This window comes from Calypte anna, chromosome 27 (assembly GCF_003957555.1).
Source record: "Calypte anna isolate BGI_N300 chromosome 27, bCalAnn1_v1.p, whole genome shotgun sequence".
Taxonomy (NCBI): domain Eukaryota; kingdom Metazoa; phylum Chordata; class Aves; order Apodiformes; family Trochilidae; genus Calypte; species Calypte anna.
This window is the reverse complement of record NC_044272.1, coordinates 5,331,140-5,350,297: the sequence shown is the minus strand read 5'-3', so window position 1 is coordinate 5,350,297 and position 19,158 is coordinate 5,331,140. Positions and strand designations below refer to the sequence as shown.

At 47.4% G+C, this 19,158-nt stretch overlaps 1 protein-coding gene across 3 annotated transcripts; it reads right to left on the bottom strand.

Moving 5' to 3' along the window:
* Positions 1-4,685: 4,685 nt before the first annotated feature.
* GOSR2 (golgi SNAP receptor complex member 2) lies at positions 4,686-18,821 on the bottom strand. Of its 3 annotated transcripts, XM_030465845.1 has the most exons (6): positions 18,722-18,821; positions 16,378-16,442; positions 13,532-13,640; positions 12,350-12,482; positions 9,736-9,876; positions 4,686-7,771 (listed from the first exon to the last, which is right to left on the bottom strand). In XM_030465845.1, the coding sequence occupies exons 1-6, from the start codon at positions 18,748-18,750 to the stop codon at positions 7,610-7,612; spliced, it is 639 nt and encodes a 212-aa protein (XP_030321705.1). In that variant the 5' UTR covers positions 18,751-18,821; the 3' UTR covers positions 4,686-7,609. The 3 variants fall into 3 exon arrangements, with proteins under 3 accessions (XP_030321705.1, XP_030321707.1, XP_030321706.1); XM_030465847.1 differs by lacking the exon at positions 9,736-9,876; XM_030465846.1 differs by lacking the exon at positions 16,378-16,442 and having other exon boundaries at positions 18,722-18,802.
* Between the last annotated feature and the right edge of the window lie 337 nt (positions 18,822-19,158).

The following is a 19,158-nucleotide window of genomic DNA, read 5'->3' as shown; positions in this document are numbered from 1 at the left end:
GGAATTTCCATCCCCTTTTGGCCTGTTTGGGAGCATGTGCCTGGGTGACTCCTTCAGCCCGATTTTTTCTTTTTTCCTGGTAGTTCAGTGGTGTCTGTGGGTAGGCCCTGCCTGTTGGGCCATTCCTGCCTTGGCTGGGCCACCAGCTCTGCAGCCCTGGGACTGGTCTGACTAGAAATGCCTGTGGAAATCTGGGACAGAAATGGTTGTGTCTGCAGTTGTTCCTGTGACTCAAGAGGGATGAGAGGAAGCAGCATTTCCCTTTAGGCATAGATTCCTCTGTGTTGTGGAGCCAGGACACACTGAGTTCCTTGTTTCTCCCCAGCCCTTTGTGGTGTCTGAGGCGTCTCCCCAGCCCTGATTTTGCCACAGAAGTGCCCAGGGGTGAGGTGCACCTCATTCTTGGTGCAGCTCCTGGACCCACAGACACCTCTGCCTTGTCCCTGTGGCCTCCTGTGTGGTTCTTCCTTCCCCTGAGGGGTTCTCCAGCCCTGCAGGACACCCCATGCCACTGCTGTGCCCCCCTGGGTCAGAGGGGAACCAGATCCCCTTGTGGACTCTTCCCATGGGCTGGGATCCCCACAGTTCCCCCTGTGGGGGCTCTTTGTTGCTCGGTCCTCTTGGAGTCAGATCTTCCTCCTCAAAGTCCAGGGTCTGGGCTGAGTGTCTCAGCTCCTCTCTGCTTGGCTTTTGGCTGCAGCTGGAGCAGGGACACCCTGAGCAGGATCTTCTGATACTTCCCAACTGTTCTCACCTGCAGGATGTAGCACGTAAGTTCCCTCAGCCAAGCTGTAGTCCCCTGGCACAGGAAGGAAGGGCTTTCTCCAGCCTTCCTTCTGCTCCTCCCAGTTCCAGAGCACCAGAGAAGGGATGAGCCCCTTGCCTCCCCACTCACATGCCCAGACCCAGGCCTGCACACAGATTCGGTTTTTTCACTTCTCTGTGCTGGAGGAAGCAGGAGGGTGGGTGCTCCCAGGGTCAAGGTCTGGATGATGACTTCAGGTCTTACAGGCTCTCCTCTGGCACTCAGCAGTTTTCACTGCTCCAGAAGTCCCTACAATTCCACACAAGCCCCTGGTCTCATCACTGCTTCCTGCTGCTCCCTTCCACTTTCCCCTCAGTCTGGGGATGAGCACAGGGGTGTGGAGCTTCCTTTAACTCCCAAAGAAACCACCTCCTGCTTCTGAATTTCAGGTTGCAGCAGGTGGGAGCCTGAGGCTGCTGAAGGCAGCACAAATTCTCTTCCTGGCAGAAGAGGCTCTGGCCTCAGATCTCAAGTTCACAGCCAAGCCACATTAAAGAATATATTTTCCCTTTCCTGGCTTTTAGTCCAGGTTATAACTCCTAAAGCCAAGAGCATGTTTTCAGCTTGGAATTTATATACAAGTGCTGGCTTAGCAAGAGGCTGGAACTGGGAGCAGTGGTGCTAGGGCTGCCCATGCAGCTGCAAAGCTGAGAGTATTTCCCTCAAACCATCAGTGAAACTGTGCAGGGCTGATGTGCATGTTCCAGAGCAGGTAGATTGAAGCAGCCCATTCAGCTCCTGTGCAGGAAGGACCTTCCCAGCTCCTGGCAGCTGTTCCTGGAGTGCACAGGTCCCTTTGGGAAGGGCCATGGCTCTCACATCCTGTCCTTGCTGCTGTGATGTCCCTGCCCTGGGACTGCTGCCATGAGCCACTGGCTTGGTCATTGTCCCTGCTAGGCTGGGCTCCAGAGGAGGGCAGACACTTCCACACTCATCCCAGAGGTGACAGCAGACCCTAAACTCTGCAGACAAACCAAGTCCCTGAGGGTTTCCACAGGGCTCTTCCCTCCTGGCACTGACTGTGCTCTCCTCCCTTCCCATAAAGAGGGGATGAACCAACCCAGCAGCTGAGGAGCTCTGCAGATACCATGGCACAGCCCAGGGCTGCAGCCAACTGATGGCTGTGACATCACCTGTGATGCTGATGCCATCAGAAGCCCAGCTGGGTTGTCATTTCTGTGTCCCCTTTCCAGAGCCTTGCTGTTACATACTGTTCTTCTCTGCTCCCCAGTCACTTTTATTTCCCCCTTTTTGCTTTTAGTTTTTCACCTAAACAAAGGCACAAGGATGTCCAAAAGTGGTAGAAGAACCAAGAGCCAAATGGTTGCCTGGGGAGGGAGGGGGTAGATTGCTGCCAAAATCCACCTGGGACTGCAGCAGCTTGGGCTGAGTTGGGGGGTGGAGGAGCTGGGGGTTTGGGGCAGACAAAACAGCAAAGCAGGAGCACCCTCTGCAGGAGGGTGGAGCTATGGAAATCACAGAATCAGAATCATCGTGGTTGGAAAAGACCTGTTAAGATCACCCAGTCCAACCATCAACCCAGAAAAAGAAAAGAACACCATACCCACTACAGCATGTCCTGAACTGCCCCGTCTACAGCTTTTTCACACCTCCAGGGATGGTGACTCCACCACCTCCCTGGGCAGCATCTTCCAGCTCCTCACCACACTCAGTAAAAAAAAAATTCTTCCTAATATCTAGTCTAAACCTCCAACGGTGCGACTTCAGTCCCTTTCCTCTGGTCCTATCATTATCATATTATATTTATGTGGGAGAAGAGGCCAACACCCACCTCCCTACAACCTCCTTCCAGGGAGCGGTAGAGTTCGAGGAGGTCTCTCCTCAGCCTCTGCACTAAGCACCCCCAGGTCCCTCAGCCTCTTCCCACAGGACCTGTTCTCCAGACCCTTCCCCAGCTCCATTCCCTTCTTTAGACACTCTCCAGCACCCCAATGTCCTTCTGGTCTTGAGGGGTCCAGAACTGACCCCAGGACTGGAGGTGCCCAGCACAGGGGTGAGTTTCCAAATGCCCAGCACAGGGAGTTGTTCCATGCACACAGAATCCCTGTGGGAACACAGTCCCCTCACCAGTGTGCTATGGCACATGAAAAGATTTTTTTTTTTTCTCCAGCTGAGGCATTCCAGGTTGGTACTACAGGCATGGGGGCTGTTACCAGTGTTTCTGTTACTGAAAGGAGTTGCTTAATACCAGTTGTAGTCAGGCATCATAGGGTTAACACTTGGAAGCAGTGTACATAGCACATCAGAGGTATTCAGCTTCAGTTACCAGACAAGAATAAACATCCCTCAGTACTTATCTGTACTATCTTCCTTCTAACTTAATTCTCTCCCACCCAGCTGTAATGTCTTGTAACTCATTATCTCCCTCTCCAATCTGCCTATTCCTTGCCCACATTCCCATCTGTTCTTAACTGCTGAAATTCCAACTCCACTTAGGCTTCAAAACTGATACCTCTCTGTCTTATACCTTCCTACATTTCCTCTACATATGCAGTCACACCTGGAAGCTTGCAGCTGAATCAAAAATGCTCTTTCTAGGGCTGAGCTACTGCTTCTTGTATCAAATCCCTTAGGGGACCACCCTAGAGAGAAACTGTGCAGACCTGTCTGAGCAGCCTGCCACAGGCTGGTCTGATCTGTATCTACTTTATACCTACAGCACTGGATGGATTTGTAATTGTTTTTCCATTTTTTGCTGGATATTTTCTGCTTTAGTAAGTGGTTTGTAGTTGTAGGGAACTTGAATTACTGCAAAACAACACATAATTGCAAGGGAAAGACAATCTCAGCCCTAACCAATTTAATCTCACATTTTAAATCCACAATCTCCTTATCAACAGCCACATTTTTCCCTCTAAATTCATCCTTTGATATCCTTCAATAGCACCTGGAAAGAAGGTGGAGCAGGACCCTCTACCTGCTGGTGCCTTTTCCTCTCCATCCATTTTCAATGAACTAAGAAAATCCACCCCAAGTTTCCCATCTCCTTTCCCCACATCTCATACCTCCTCCTTCCATCCAGGGCTTCCCTGGCTGAGCTTCCCTGCGTGTTTCCCTCTGGCTCCACACTCCCCCATTTCCCAGAAGGCTGAAGAACCAGAACTCAGCTCCTGAGGCTGCTTCCCCTGCAGGGGGGGTTCCTGCACCCCATACCTCCCCATGTGGGCAAAAACGGGGAGAGGCTGGAGGAGGAAAGGCTCCCCCTGCTCCCCCGTGTGTCCCCTTCCCTGGGGCTGCTGACTTGGGTTCCTTTTGCTGTGTTTACACAAATCCTCCTTTCCCTACACGATTTTGGTGCCAGCTGAGCTTTGGCTTTGACCCATGAGCAACATCCATCCCCTCCTCTAAAATCCCACCCACGCTTCCACTTCCTGTGTCCTTCCCTTCTGCCTCACCAGCCTTGGGATCAGAAAGCTGGAACTGGCTCAGCTTGGGGAAGTATTTGGGCACCTTGCACAGACAGGTTTGGGTTGGAAGGGTCCTTAAAGCCCCCCCAGTGCCACCCCTGCCATGGGCAGGGACACCTCCCACCAGCCCAGGGGGCTCCAAGCCCCATCGAACCTTCAACACTGCCAGGGATGGGGCAGCCACAGCTTCTGGGGCAACCTGGGCCCAGAGAAGGAATGAAGGAATTTCCTCCTCATGTCCAACCTAGATCTCCTCTCTTCCAAGTTTCCAACCATTTCCCCTTTTCCTCTCACTACTCACCTGTGCAAAAAGCCCTACCTTCCTTTTAGGAAGCTTCTTTTTAGGACCCTCCAGGGACTGGAAAGGTTCTTTGAGGTCACCTTGGAGCCTTCCCTTCTCCAGGCTGAAGAACCCCAACTTCATGAGGTTACTGGAAGTAAAAGAAACTTCATTTTGATTGAAAAAATCTTTATTTACATAACACATCACATGAATCACATCATGTCCTACCGTTGCCCCTTTAATTATGAAATACTGACAAAAAGGTTTTTTATTCCAGAGGCAAGTTAATTTCCACAGTGTCCTCTCCCACGAGAGCAGTTCATCCAACAGCCAGAAGGCTTCCCATGCCACATGGGTTCAGAAGCAAAATGGCTCTGCCAAGGAACTGGAGTCTTTAGAAGGAAAGGAACCTTTACAGAGAGCTGCAGCTCCAAGAGCTGTGAAGCCACCAGGGGCTCAGCTCTGCCTCATTTCGTGGCAGCAGGGATCTGGAGCACACCTGAGCTCTTACTGTGGCACATGTAAGGACAGAGGCTTGGAGAGGTCTATAACTCATTTTGGACTTAACATGTAGGACAGATCTGAAGCTGCATGTCATCTCATCCAGTTCTCCAAGTGGTTCCTTCAAGCCCCACAGCTCAGCTGCAGCCACAAGGAAGAGCAAGGACCTGTTGCTTACAAAGGGGAAATGAGTTTGCACAAGAACAAGGAGACTGAAAGGACAAAACAAATGAACAGATGTGTAAATGCCAAGCTAGTCCCAAAACCAGACAGGAAAATCCAGTTCCAGTTATTATATAGCTCTTACCAGAAGCCAAAAAGAAGAAAACAAATTGGCCAGAGCCCCACCTTGGTATAAGACAAACCCTGCTACACCAGGCCACAACTGTTTAGCACTGTCAGTGACATCCTAAACCATGAAGTTGAAAACTCAAGGTGGAATTGGGCCAGTTTATCAGAACAGAAAAAGAGGTGGCAGCAATCCTGGTGCCCAACTGATCTCATAGATGATCTCACAAGTGCATAGTAAGCTGAGTCTATCAGATTCTGTATTTAAAGATACATTTAGATTAAAGATTTAGATGAAAGATACAGTAAGACAGATGATCTCAGACTTCCTCTTCTCCTCTTAATTCCCTAGTCCCTCAGGCTCAAAAGAAAAGGGATTCTTGGTCTGTTTATTTCCTTGGGAGAGCCCAGGAGGAGCTCAAAAAGCACAAAACATTTCAGAAGCACTGAACACACCGAGAAGCACAAAATGGGGATCCAGAAGGTGGGCAGCATGTGGTGTACACTGCAAGCACTGAGGCTTTCCTGGCATCATCCAGGCACTGATGGCATCGTGGCCTCCACTCCCCTGCCCATGCAGTTCCCACTCCCACTGCTGATTCCTCTTCCCTGGGTCCCAGGGATGTGGCTCACTGGTCTGTGACAGCAATCTGGGTGCTCCCCTGGGTGCTAAACCTCTGCCACAGCACACAGGTCAGTCAATACTGAAGTTAAGCATAGCTAAAGCCCATTTCACTTGCCCATATTAACTGAAATTCATTTTTACAGTTATTAATACCCTTTCTCCAAGTTTGCAACAGGATACATAATAAAAGCAAAGCTTATTGCAGCAAAGACAGGATGCAGAACTTAACTTGCAATCTGTTACTAATTAAAAGACCCACAACCATTCCTGACAGAAACAAAAATGCAGGGGTTGCCTGCATTATGCCACATCATCTGAATGTGACACTGCTGTGCATTTGGACATCTGGAAATGCTCCAGACTGCACACAAAGCTGGGTGGGAATGTAGCTGAGGGCTCACTGAAATGGATGATGCTCAGAATCTCCAGGTGCCCATCCTAACAGCAGGGAAAGGAATGCTACATTTAAACAATGAGGCAATTCATAACCAAGAATGTTTAAGGGTGGACAGTTACCTACAACCAAGGAGACACAGCTAAGCTGTGAGGTGACAGGTATGAGGGTGTTTTCACAGTAGTTCTGAGGGTACAAAGGGCAGTGCCAAGAGCACAGTTCCCCAGGATGAGGGATGTTTGCCATCCCAAGGCACTAACTTGAGGAAACTCTTCTGAAAACTGATTTAAAGTGATGGGTGTGTCAGCCCAATCCCACCACTATTCTGAATGCAAAGAGCAGAGAGCCCATTCCAGCTGCATGAACATAAAATTCACAAATGTCAATGTGAGGACTGTGAGGACTTGCCTGCTTCATCAATTCAAAATGTGCCAGCTGCAGAGCACAAGCCCCAGCCAGCCACCTCAGAATATAAACACAACTCACCAAAATGTGGTGCATGAGCACTAAAAATGTCAGTCTTAGCAGATGTCAGAGGCTGGATAGGATGACATAGCCCTGACTGCATCTGACCAAAACCAGGCAGGAGTAGAGCATTCAGCTTCCACTGGGAAGCAGCAGGGCAGAAAAAGGTACCAAACATACCTCAGGTGAGAAGTATTTCAGCCTAGAACTGCAAGATTTTTGCTGGTTAATACTGTATCTGTAAACAAAAAAGCAAACAGCTGAGGTGGTAACTGTACTTTTAGACCCCTCCCCAAAAATCCTTCTGCCTCCAAGCAAAATGCCCATGGGAACCCTGCATTTCCTGCCTCTTTTTTGCAGTTACTCTGCAGAAGGGTGCTCACAAACAATGCACAATTCCACTCGGTGACATCCTTTTGCAAAATCCAGTGATCAGGGTTACTTCTATCTCACTGTATCATCTACTCTTCCTTTTGCATCCTCTCACTCCTGTCTTCCCAAAAGGACATTCCTACCTTGCAATACAGCTGGGGAAAAGTTTCACTTCTGCTTCCTATTTAACCAGATTTTTAGACTTTCAGACCGTTAAGATGAGAGCAGTAAAGACTAGGGAGATTTTTCCAGGGCCATTCTCTACAGTGTCCCCAGAGAAATCTGTTTGCCTCCATGCTTTCCAGGTGACAGTGTGTCAAAGTGTGATTTGTCAACTCTCAAGTTCACAGGAGGGGCTCATCCAAAGCAGCAGGCAGAGGAAAGTAGAGTTTAGAGGACAGTCCATCTTGCTCCAAAAGACCATCTCCTCTGGCAGCAGTTGAGGAGCTCATGTCAGATACTGCACGACAAGAAACATAACTACACAAGTCAAAATCATTCCCCCAATCATGAAGTATTTATCTTGAAAGGCTCGCTTCTCAATCAGCCTCATGACTGTATTGCTTAAGCCCAACGTGTTGGCAACATCCAGGATCTTCTTCTGAGTACCCTAAGAATAAAAAGACAGCAAAGAAACAATTAACCTCATGGTCCAACACTTCTTACTCAGCAGTCTAAGAATATTTCATCATGAGTGGAACTTGCTGTCGGGCAACAGTTCCTACACTGTAAGAGGAGATGGGCACAGGAGCTGTAAGTAGCTGGATGAGACTAATTAATTTACACACATGAACAAGTAGTTAAAGATACAAAACAATCTCTCCAGACAAAGACATCATAAAGAGAGGCTCAGAGGAAATGCAGCACCTATGGAGGCACTGAGAGGTCTTCTGGTCCTTTTTCAGACAGGGAGTCCAACAGCAGCTCAAAGGATCCTGATCACACAATCTTTCCTAAAGAACTTCCCTCCTGATGAAATACAGTTCATACTAACAAGACATTGAAAAGGAGGTCCAGAAGCTTGTAAGGCTAATGGTGAAGTGCAATGAAAAGGCATACAAAAGTCTAATTAATGCCACCTCAATTAATCCTTCTGGAGAAAAGCACTGAGTGATAGAATTGATTGAATCATAGGCTGAGGCTTGAAGGGACCTGTGAAGGTCACTCAGACCAACCCCCTGCAGTCAGCAGGGACATCTCTAACAAGATCAGGTGCTCAGAGCCCCATCCAACCTGATCTTGAATGCTTCCAGGAATGGGACACCTACCATCTCTCTGAGAAACCTGGAGCAGTGTTTCACCATCCTCCTTGTAAATTTTTTTTTCCAATATCTAGTCTAAATCTCCCCTCATTCAGTTTAAAACCATCACCCCTTGTCCTGTCAGCTCTGCTGAAAAGTCTCTCCTCCACTGAACAGAGTGCTGCAGGTGTACTGCAGGCAGACCCACACCTCAGCTTTGTTTCACTGCAGTTGGGATTATTTAAGAACGTGGATCCCCATCAGTTGCCACATGAGCAGTAAGGACATAACAGATTTACAGGGAGCTGCAGAACTGGAGGTACCAGATATGATCTGGAGGAGACATTACTGCAGTGCAGCAGGAAAAGTCCTGCTTAATTTGAGGGCAATAGGCAAAGGCAACTGAAATACAGGCACGTAGCTGACCTCTGGGCACAGGTCAGAGCTGGACCAGCCCCTCTGGGAAGAAGGGAGAAACATGAGAGCTGCAGAGTGACAATGGTGCAGGTAGGTGAGAGACAGAGGTGGGTGAGAAGGAACTTTCTAGAGAAGTCACTCAGAGGTAGCATAGGAATGGGCAGGCAGAGGGGCTGCACTGAGCACCACAGCTCAGCTCCCAGCACACTCAGACACTGCCCAGGGCCAGCCCCATCACACCCCTGTGTGGGTACCCAGCTGGGCACTGCTGCAGCAGCCTCCTCACATCAGGAGAGTGAGAGGTGGCATCATCCCTCAAACTGACTGCTGGGTCCAACGTTTTACAGAACACCCTGCTTCAAAAAGTGTCAAGACTTCAAAGGTGTTCCTTCTACAAGCATGGTCAATAGCACACGTGCCCATCACAAAGTTTTACTACCATGCTTTAAAATAAAATCCCTCTTGTTTCTCTTCTCTCCTCTCAGTCCACCATATCTTTGGTCTCAAAAGATTAAAAAGGTGAAATTTGGGAACAGTTTTAAATATTAACCTGATTTAAGATCTGAATCAACATCTGCCAGCTGGCCATTACTTCCTGTTCTTCACTTGAACAAAATCAAACCAAACAAATAAAGGAAAGAGACCATAACAGAACAAAACATAACATAACATTCACCACTCCTGATAGTAAATACTGTGCACGTGAAGACTGTGGGGCCATCCAGCCACAAAAAAGAGTGTAGAGATGTTGCTTTTATTCACCTTATTAGGAAAGATTTCAGAAAAATAGAGTGTGGGCTTTTCCCAGCATGAAGCAGTGTACTGAAACAAACTCATGTATTTCTTTTACTTAGCCTGATCATCAGAAATGCAGAAAAGTGTGGGGTCTTTCTGGTAAAAAATTTGATGCCCCCACCTTTAATGTCACTCTCTGGTCCCTCAGCCCCTGCAGGATGTTGGTCCCACTGCCAATAAGATCATCCATGCCACGATGGGCATTCTGGAGGGATTCATTAAACTGTAATGTTTCGTCGATCGGGATGGTGGTGTCAGAGTCCTGTGGGGGAAAGGCAGCGTCTCGGTTACCTTGCCTGCTCACACACAGACAGAGCCAGGAAAGAACATGCAGAGACAAATGTTGTGACAGGACTTGAAGGATTATGTTCTAAACATTTTTGGTTTTCCACATGGATATTAAATATAACATCAATATCTAGGTGGAAAAAAAGTAAACTAGAAAAGGCTCCAGGAAACAAGCCAAGAGGCAAAGCTGATCAGCTGGTCAACTGCAATTAGGACTTGAAAGATAAAAAGTCAGATTAAAAGTGGAGAAATGTTGAAAATCTCAGTTTATGATATTTGTAGGAAAGGGTATTACAAGGGAGAACATCACAACTAACAGAAGGTGTTAGTTTCACAAGGAGTCATTTCTGCATTGCAAATGGAAGACTTTGGAAAGATTCCATACCCTGTTCCTCAGCACAGGAACACCTGGGAGATGACGTTCTGCAAACTCCTATTTGCAACAAGGTGCAGACTTCTGACAGTGAGGGCAAGCAGGCATGAACCCAGCTCACTGAAGGATGGATTCATCACCACCCTGGCCTCATCTAAACAGAAAATTAACCTTTTTCTAGAAAAGATGCATTAGCTCAGTTAGAAACTATGAATCTTGAAATGGAAATAGCTGGATACAGCTCTGTGACTGGGCTTGCAGAAGAGGTCAGAGGATGCAATCACTTCTGACTTTCAGAAGCCTCCAGTTTAATCTTCTCTGGACACCATTCCACCAGGAGCCAAGGTCCCAGCTCATCACTCACACATTGTTTTACCCACAGGAACCCTTGCACTGGTAAGAGGTTAAGTGTGGCAGCTTCCTGCTTCCAGGTACTCAGAATGGGAGGATTCCTGTCTAGGGCAAAAGATGGTTCATGTCCTACATGTGGCTGTCACCTGCAGGTTACCTGCTTCTAACACCACCAAACTTGCAGTGAGTAGACTGGTAATTATTAATAAATGAATACATAAACACAGGAATGACATGTGGGATCCAGTGTCAGGTGTTGTGCTTACTGTGGGGAATGACAAATAAAGGGCAGAGGTGTCAGCAGCTGCAGGGGCAGTCACTGGGTGCAGAAGCCTCAGCAGCACGAGCGTCTCTTTGATCAAATGTTAAACACTAAGGGTGGAACAAGTGTTGTCTCAGGTGAGTCTGCAGAGCAGCAGCACCTGAAATCTGCATCTGGGTGGCTATTATTTCAGGTATTTATTAAAACTTCAGATCAGAAGGGACTCCATTTCCCATGCAAGGACCTTGCAGGGTATTTTAAATACACCACAAGGAAGCATGAAAAACACTGAAGTAGATTTTTGACCCAAAATGCTACAAGGGAAAGTTTTAAAGACCAATTTTATCTTCAAATTAAGCAAAATGTTAAAAAATGCTACAGCTTTCAAAAGCTGCTGTCTGTGTAGCAGTGATTCATTCAGAGTGCTTACACACTCAGCTGAAGCTTCTGTTTAATAGAAGAAACTAGAAAATAGTAGGAAAAAACCCTTGCCATTTATTTTGCACTTGCAAGCCTGTTACTGCTCCTCAAAACTGTTCCATTTACACAAGGCTTTATTTCTGGACAAGTTTTCCTACAGCAAAATTATCTCCATATTTGCATAGGAACACCACAGTATTTGAAAACAAATCAGGTTTCAAATTTCAGTGTTCAAGTCTTGTTTATAACTTTGAGATAGCCAACAAAATGTCTGAGAAGTGCATTGAACTCCTCAAATCTCAAGGAAACAGCACTGCTCACATGCATTCTTCCTTGCCCTAACAATGGATGACAATACAGAAAACAAATGCCAAGCTGTATGCCTTGAACCAAAAATAAAAAAATAAAACCAAACAGAACAAAAAACTCAAACTGAAAGAAAAAATATCAAAACAATAATAAAAAAACAAAAAAACCCTAGCTTTTGAGTTACAGAAAAATCTGAAAGTAAACCTACACTAATCCTATTCTAGGAATTTGCACCTGGGTGGATTTCCCAGTGGAGGAACTAAAAATTACCAAGAACTGACAGAAACACCTTATTGTCATTAAAAACTTTTGACTCATTTACAGGCAAAAAGCAAGGTGTCTTTTTTCCCCAGCTGTGTTATTTATTTTTGAACAAATGAAAGCTTGCTGACATCTACTGACAGCAGGTGTATGAAGGTTTAAAAACCTCCTGATTTGACAAAGACATTTGCCACAAATGCAAGTAAAATGTATACTCTGGCACTGAGGACATTCACTCTCTGGAAACTGCTTTGTAAAACGAGGAGATGTGCTGGGTAAAACAGGGGCAGCAGCTTCTGGAACCCTGCACTGCTGCCTCTTACCAGACCAACTCTTCCTTGCAAGTTGTACTTTTTCAACACATACTATGACATTTTTCCACCACTGCAGTCATCCCTATACCTTGCTTGGGACTTCTCTGAAAGGCTGCAGCCCCTGGAGCACAGAGGTGTGAAATGAAAGGGTATTTACATTGGTGGTGAAGGAACGAGCGAGCAGCTCCTCCCGCTGCCGCTCCTGCTGCTCCCGGAGGTACCGGCGGTGCTGGAAGTTCCTCAGAGCTGTCTGCAGGTGCTGCACATCATACTTCAGCTGCTCAACCCGGCTGCAAGGGAGCAACAACAGGAAGGCATTCCAGGGGTAATAAACAACACTCTTTTTTTTTTTTTGGTGCTTTTTATAGGAATAATGGAGCAATCTAAACTAGCGGCAACAAATCGTAAAGAATGACGGAATCTCAGGATCCAGAGGAAAAAGCACATGGAATGTCAGGCCTCTGTTCCAGATCCCTGTGCCTTGTTTCTCCACTGAACAGGTGATTGTTGAGCTGGAGGCTAACATCAGAATGTTTATGAATTCCTGAAGCTATGTCATGACCAGGCTCTTCAGGAGTTACATCCACATTCCTCATTTAGCACAGGTTTGGAAAGGTGGCAGGAGTTGAAGTTTCTGTTTTGTGACCTTCATGCATGTAAATGATTAAGCTTTCAAGTTTCATTAATTAGCACCATGTTCTTAAGTTTTGGTTCTTATTAAAAGGAGTTTACAAGTCAGTGGGCAATACAGGAGACATCTTCACTGGGCTAAAACCATGTCCAGAACTCCACTGTGTCTGATCAAATGTTTGATGATTACAAAGAAGTCCAGATCCACCCCTCGTAGCTTCAAAGGCATTTTGGGACAAAACATTAACAGTAGAGTCACAGGATAAATTAGAACAAGAAGTCTTGAGGTCTCTAGTCCAACCTCCAGCTCAAACCAGTGCTAACTTTAGAAACCTCCTTATTTTAGTCATCGGCAGTGAGGCAAATGGTTCCAAGGAAATGACACCAGCTGCAGTTATTTTATTCATTATTTCCATAATATTATTTATTTTTCCAATTATTTCATCAAAAGCAAAAAAAAATGCTACTCTATATGTCATTTAAGCATCAAAGTGCTACATTCTGCCCACCTTAGAAGAGAGCCATGATTCCAGTTCCATCACCAGTCTGTGCCTACATGCAGGAATGCAATTATGAATCTGTGCCTCCATTTTTCCACTGTAGAGCATACTGTATGCAAACTGTAACATTTTCACTCAAATCAAAAGGGCTTCAATAAATCTAATGGAAATAATTGCAAATCACTATCATAGCAAAAAGGTGAACTTACAGTTTAGCATTCTGTCGCTTATTGGGAGGTTCTTTGCTGGACAGGATTTCCAGACGCTCCAAGTTGCTGAATATGTTGTCTATCCTGGCCTGAATCTCATTTTCTACCACTGTGAGGAAATAAAAACATGATTTGAGTTGAATTAAAGAACTGTAATATGAGTGAAGGCAGCAGCTCAAAAGCATTCAAACTGGTATTTAAAATGTGACAGATGCAAATCCTTAACTGGATTAAAAAAACAACTGAGAGCAATACTTACCACAAAAAGCCAGTTCTTTAACTCACTAATTTGAGACTCCTGGAGCTAGCAACCCCCTGATCTTTTAGTATTTGTGCCTCTTTCCCTATCATCTCCATGTATTAGGATTTAAAGCTCCCACATTTCTCCCCTTCAGCCCCTTCCTGCTCCCTTGGAAGTATTTGCTCACACAAGCTGATTGTCAGGATGGTTCTCACAACAATGGGAAATTAAACTCCCTGAAAACTGTTACCACAGGGTTAATGTACATCATCCATACCTACAGCAGGGCAGGGTTAATGTACATCATCCATACCTATAGCAGGGGAGAGGGACAGAGCATGGGAAGGATTCAGAGCTGACAGAATCAGCAGACTGGCCAAACAGCTCAGAAAGATGTGGCGTGAACACAGGGGTGTTCACAGAACAGGGGTGAAGCTCTTGCAAGTGTAAGTGCACCATGTGTAAGAGTAACACATGTAAGTGTAACGTGTAAGTGCACCACGTGTAAGTGCACCACGTGTCACTTTATGAGGTGAGAAGCTGAGACAAGAGGGGAGAGGAGTCACCTCCTGCAGTTCCTGCAGGCAGCAGGACTCCAGTACAAGCCCCAGCTCACCTGAGAGCCACAGAGTGTAACCAGGTCACATCCCAGCATTTCACAACTTAAAGAATTGCACAGAAGGGTGAAAGACAGGAGCACTACTAATTATCTGGTGTTGTTGTGTTTAAAGGTGGTGAGCTGCAAGGCTGAAGGCACAACCCCCCAGCAGATCCACAGCCTGACATGAGAGGACAAAAGCCTTGTGTCCATGCAGCCACCAGGACACTCCTGAAGTCTCAGGCTGCTGTGGTCAGAACCTGGTACCAGCAATCACCAAATCCTACAGACCCCACCTGATCTGGTGTTGAGTTTGGATTAAAGAGGTGTGCAGGAAAGCAGCATTACCCAGCTGATAACTACTCCACAGTATCTCAGGACCTTGCAGAAAATCAGACTCAGCAGAACCCAGAAGAGCAAAGAGCACTGACAGCTCCTCCAGCCTCTGATCTCCATGGAGACACAAATCCAATTAATTGTCATATTTCAGCTCTCTGTCCTTTAGTACTGCTAAACTTAACAGAGCAGGCAGACAACTACAGCTTTTGCTAGTCCAAGCAATAGTAACACTACTTGGTCACCTTCCACTCCTCTGGGCAAGAAGGGATTCTATGGTCAAAGCTGGAAAAGGAAACTGCAACACAAACTGGGATTTCTGGGCACTTTTTCTTGCTCTTCAGCCAAAAATAACCCTTTTCCCCATAAATCCTAAAATAGGTACTAATATCTAGAGCACATATATATAATACATCTTTTATATATATATAAAAATCTCTACACAAATTGCATGTATAGATAGATAAGTATATTTATAAACACTGCTCATTCATTGCCCATGTGAGCTGGTGCATAATCGTGAGGTGACCTCAAGCAGCAGAGGCAAGATGACAAATTAGGGTAATGTTCAAGGGGGTCCAAAATCACACCCAGTGAACAGCATTCCAGAAATCTGGCACTGTACCAGCAGTAGTACAACCACCACAAAAAAAACAGCACTTAGTGGACAAGTCCCTACATTTTTTAGAGGAAAAGTTATGTCAGCCCTTTCTGCAGCACAGACAGCTCCACAGATACACTCAGGGTAAGGGAAGTCAACAAGGGCAAAAGTGTCAAGGCAGTGTGCTTGTGCTTCAGAGTTCCTGGTGAGGCTCATTAGCAATTAGCCATGCAGGAATTGAGGTCCAAGATACACCTGCCAGTGCTGCACAGGTGTATGAAGTCAGGCCACGACACATCATGGTATTTTATTCCCATCATTTTACCAGCACAGGGTTACAGTCCCACCTTCCTGAGGCAGTTCCAGGCCCAGCTGTTCTATTATTTCACCTAAGCAGATGGAATGCCAGGGTCTGACTCTGATGCAAGCTGGAACCATCAGAAGCATCTTGCTTAAATTCCTGCACACCAAACCACAGTGTTTTCCCCAGAAACTGGGCTGAGGATTTTTAGAGAACACTGCCAGTCAGTGGATGCTTCAGGAACAGCAAGAGGACAGGAGTACAGTGACTGCTCAGCTTCTGAGCTTGTAACAAACTCACCCTGTGATGTCCTGAATTTGCAGCCCTGCCCACACCTCTGTGTCCTTCACACCCCTGTGAAGGCATCAGAGTGGGGGGTTTATTTTTTAACCTGTTTCTGTGGTGTCTCCACAGCAGAACCTGACCATGAGCTTCAAAATGTAGCAACCCCAAAAAATACCTGGCATTCTCATGGCAAGACACTGCAGAGGAATTACTGTCAAAGAATCACAGCAGGAAAACAATCTGAAGGAAATTCTTCTGTCTTTACCACTCTGTCCTTCATGCAAAACATCATCTTACTGAAGTCAAGCAGTGAAATAATTGCAGTGCTCTCCAACTGGAGACATCTCTCAGCAGTGAATCACAGTGACTGAAGAGACAAATGTGTTCCCATAACAACTGCAAACTCAATGATAAAGCACACAAGGCTGGTGATGCCATCAGAGCAGCACTGGTGTGGGACTTCCCTCTCTAATTAATTACTTACAGTGCACTGACTCCTTGTCTGAGGTTTCCAGGTGCCCCATGTATGACTGCACCTCATGGACTTGCCTATCAAAAGATAAAGAGTGAATTAACAGCAGAGGTCAGTTAACAGCTAGAAAACCCAATCAGTTTTCAATACCTCCATTTTCAGCTTCTTTTACTTAAAAGTATTTTTTAGACCAGGACAGTAACCAGGTGCTCAGTGCAGACAATCACTGAGCCCAGAGAACTCAGCCCAGGGCCATGCTGGATCTGAACACACACCTCCCAGAGCACTTCCAGAGTGAAAACAAGAATCAGGCTGAAAAGTTGCTTTTTCCCTTCAATGTTGGTATTTATGTTGGTATTTATAACCCCTGTGCCACCCCCCTGGCATGCTGAAAAAAAGCCATTTACTCCAAGACCACCATGGAGCCAAGATTCCAGTGGCAGCAGAGGAAAGAGGTGGCTGGGAGAGGAGGTGGTGCACGTGAAACCTGAACAAGGTTTGGTCTCTCCCTCCTCAAAAGAAATCAAAAACACTGGCAAAGGGAAGGGCAGTAAATTTATGTAAAGTACAGGGCAGCTTTGATGGAATTGTTCCTTCTGGGCTGAGGAGAGAGCAGGGAGCAGCAGGAGTGGCACTGGGGAAGGTGACTCAGGAATGACTTTCAGTGCCTGTCACACCTTACACACTACAGAGGCACCGAAGGAAATTAAAAGAGAGCTAAAAACTGAGGAGCAGGAGGAACTCCTGAGGGTGGGCAAGCAGTAGCCAAAAAAAAAAAAAAAAAAAAGGAAAAAGAAAAAGAAAAAAGGAAAAAAGCCCCAGGCCTTGAATTCTGGGACAATCTCCAGCTGAAGTGTCACATCATCTTTGCCCACTTCTCTCTGTCCTAAGGATCTGCAGTCAGACTGCTGAACACTGGGACACACCTGGAGTGAACAATCTGACAGCAGCTGGGATCCAGGCACCAAGAAATGCACTTCAGAAGTTAAAACAGCATCAACCTTTTCAAATAGTATTTCAAATATCATCATTTCCATCACATTAATGACTCTTTTTATGGTGTGTGTACACACACAGATATATAACTACAGCACCATCTTATGAAGCCAAACCTCAGAAACCAACTCACCCAACAAAGTAATAAAATATTTATTCTTCAGTTATTAATGTGGGGGGTTAATAACTATCATGGCTGAGTTCCCAACCATGACACTGTTCTGCTAAGGAGAAACTCAAGTTTGTCCTAAGGACTGAAATTAGGACAGAATCCATTCAGTGCCCACTGCCTTCCAACCCACACTTCTTCTCCAGTTTTGTTTTCAAGCAGTTTCTCTTGGATGCCCCCAGTGGGATTCTCCCCCTGCCAGACAATATGGTAATTCTGAGGAGCAGGTGGGAGGAGGGTTTGGAAATGCAGAATAACCCCAGGCAGACAACAAATTACAACAGAACAACAACTCAGTAACTGCAATGCCCCCAGAAGCTGTGGCTGCCCCATCCCTGGCAGTGTTGAAGGTTGGATGGGGCTTGGAGCCCCCTGGGCTGGTGGGAGGTGTCCCTGCCCATGGCAGGGGTGGCACTGGGGGGGCTTTGAGGTCCCTTCCAGTCTGGGATCACAGAATGAGGCAATATTAAAACTGGAACAAGACAGAATTATTGCCCTTTTCAGCAGCAGTCACTGTTATGGGTGTGCATCTCCAGCTCACTGTCACTGTGCCATTGTTTTCCACTCCACCTCCTTCAACACAGCTCAGCAAAAACCCATTATCACAGAAATTTGGAAGGTTTGGATTGACACCCTCCTTTGGCTCTTTCCCACAACCTGCTCTGCACAGCTCTGAGCTGCCAGACTCTTCACCTCATCTCACACTCCTCACACCACTCCTCACACAGCTCACAACCATTGTCCGTGAAACAACAAATTCATCAGGTGGAGCCACACGTTTGTGTCTGTGAACTGTCACAGAACACCTGCAGAACGCTCAGGCCCCAACCACATCAGTCTGCCCTAAGCTGGTGTAAATCCGGTGACAGAGAAGCCCCTTCCTTGGGGTGAATCCCCCTGCGCCTCAGAGCCCCGAGGCCGGGGCAGGCCCGGGGCTGACGTGGCCGTCAGGAGGCCGGGGCTCCGGGCAGACACAGGCCCAGCCGGCGGCCCCGGCTCCCCGAACCTCCCGGTTCCGCTCCGGGCTGTCAGGAGACAATTGTCACCACAGAACCGTCCTGCGGGGGCACCCAGGGGGATCCCCCACAGCCGCTCGCCTCAGGACGGGCCCAGGACGGGCCCTCGGGGGCGTCAGGGCCGTCATCCCCCACACACCCCCCCCCCCCGCCGCCTCGCCCCCGCCTCACGCACTTGTTGGTCTGGTGGTACAGCCCCTCCATGGCCACCGACACCCGGCACTTCCGCACCGGACCGGACCGGACCGCACCGGACCGCCCGACTTCCGCTTCCGGGGACACTGCCCCCACCTCCCCTTCAGGCGCCTGAGCCAGGAGAGGCCGCCAGGGGGCGCTGCTGCATCGGCACCTCCTGAGGGGAGGGGGGGGAGGGAGGGGAGAGGAGGGAGGGGGGGGGGGGGGCATGGGGACACCTGGAGTGAGGGGACAGGGGAGAGAGGGGACATGGGGACACCTGGAGTGAGGGGACAAGGGACAGAGGGGACATGGGGACACCTGGAGTGAGGGACATGGGGAGAGAGGGGGCATGGGGACACCTGGAGTGAGGGGACATGGGGAGAGAGGGGACATGGGGACACCTGGAGTGAGGGGACATGGGGAGAGAGGGGGCAT

What these genes read in the sequence shown, in the direction of transcription:
- GOSR2 (XM_030465845.1), bottom strand. Translation starts at nt 18,750, where the DNA reads ATGGAGGGGCTGTACCACCAGACCAACAA. An exon ending in AGACAAGGAGTCAGTGCACT is followed by an intron (nt 13,641 to 16,377) that starts GTAAGTAATTAA and finishes ATTTCCTCACAG; the next exon opens with TGGTAGAAAATGAGATTCAG. An exon ending in ACCAGAGAGTGACATTAAAG is followed by an intron (nt 7,772 to 9,735) that starts GTGGGGGCATCA and finishes TTTTATTCTTAG; the next exon opens with GGTACTCAGAAGAAGATCCT.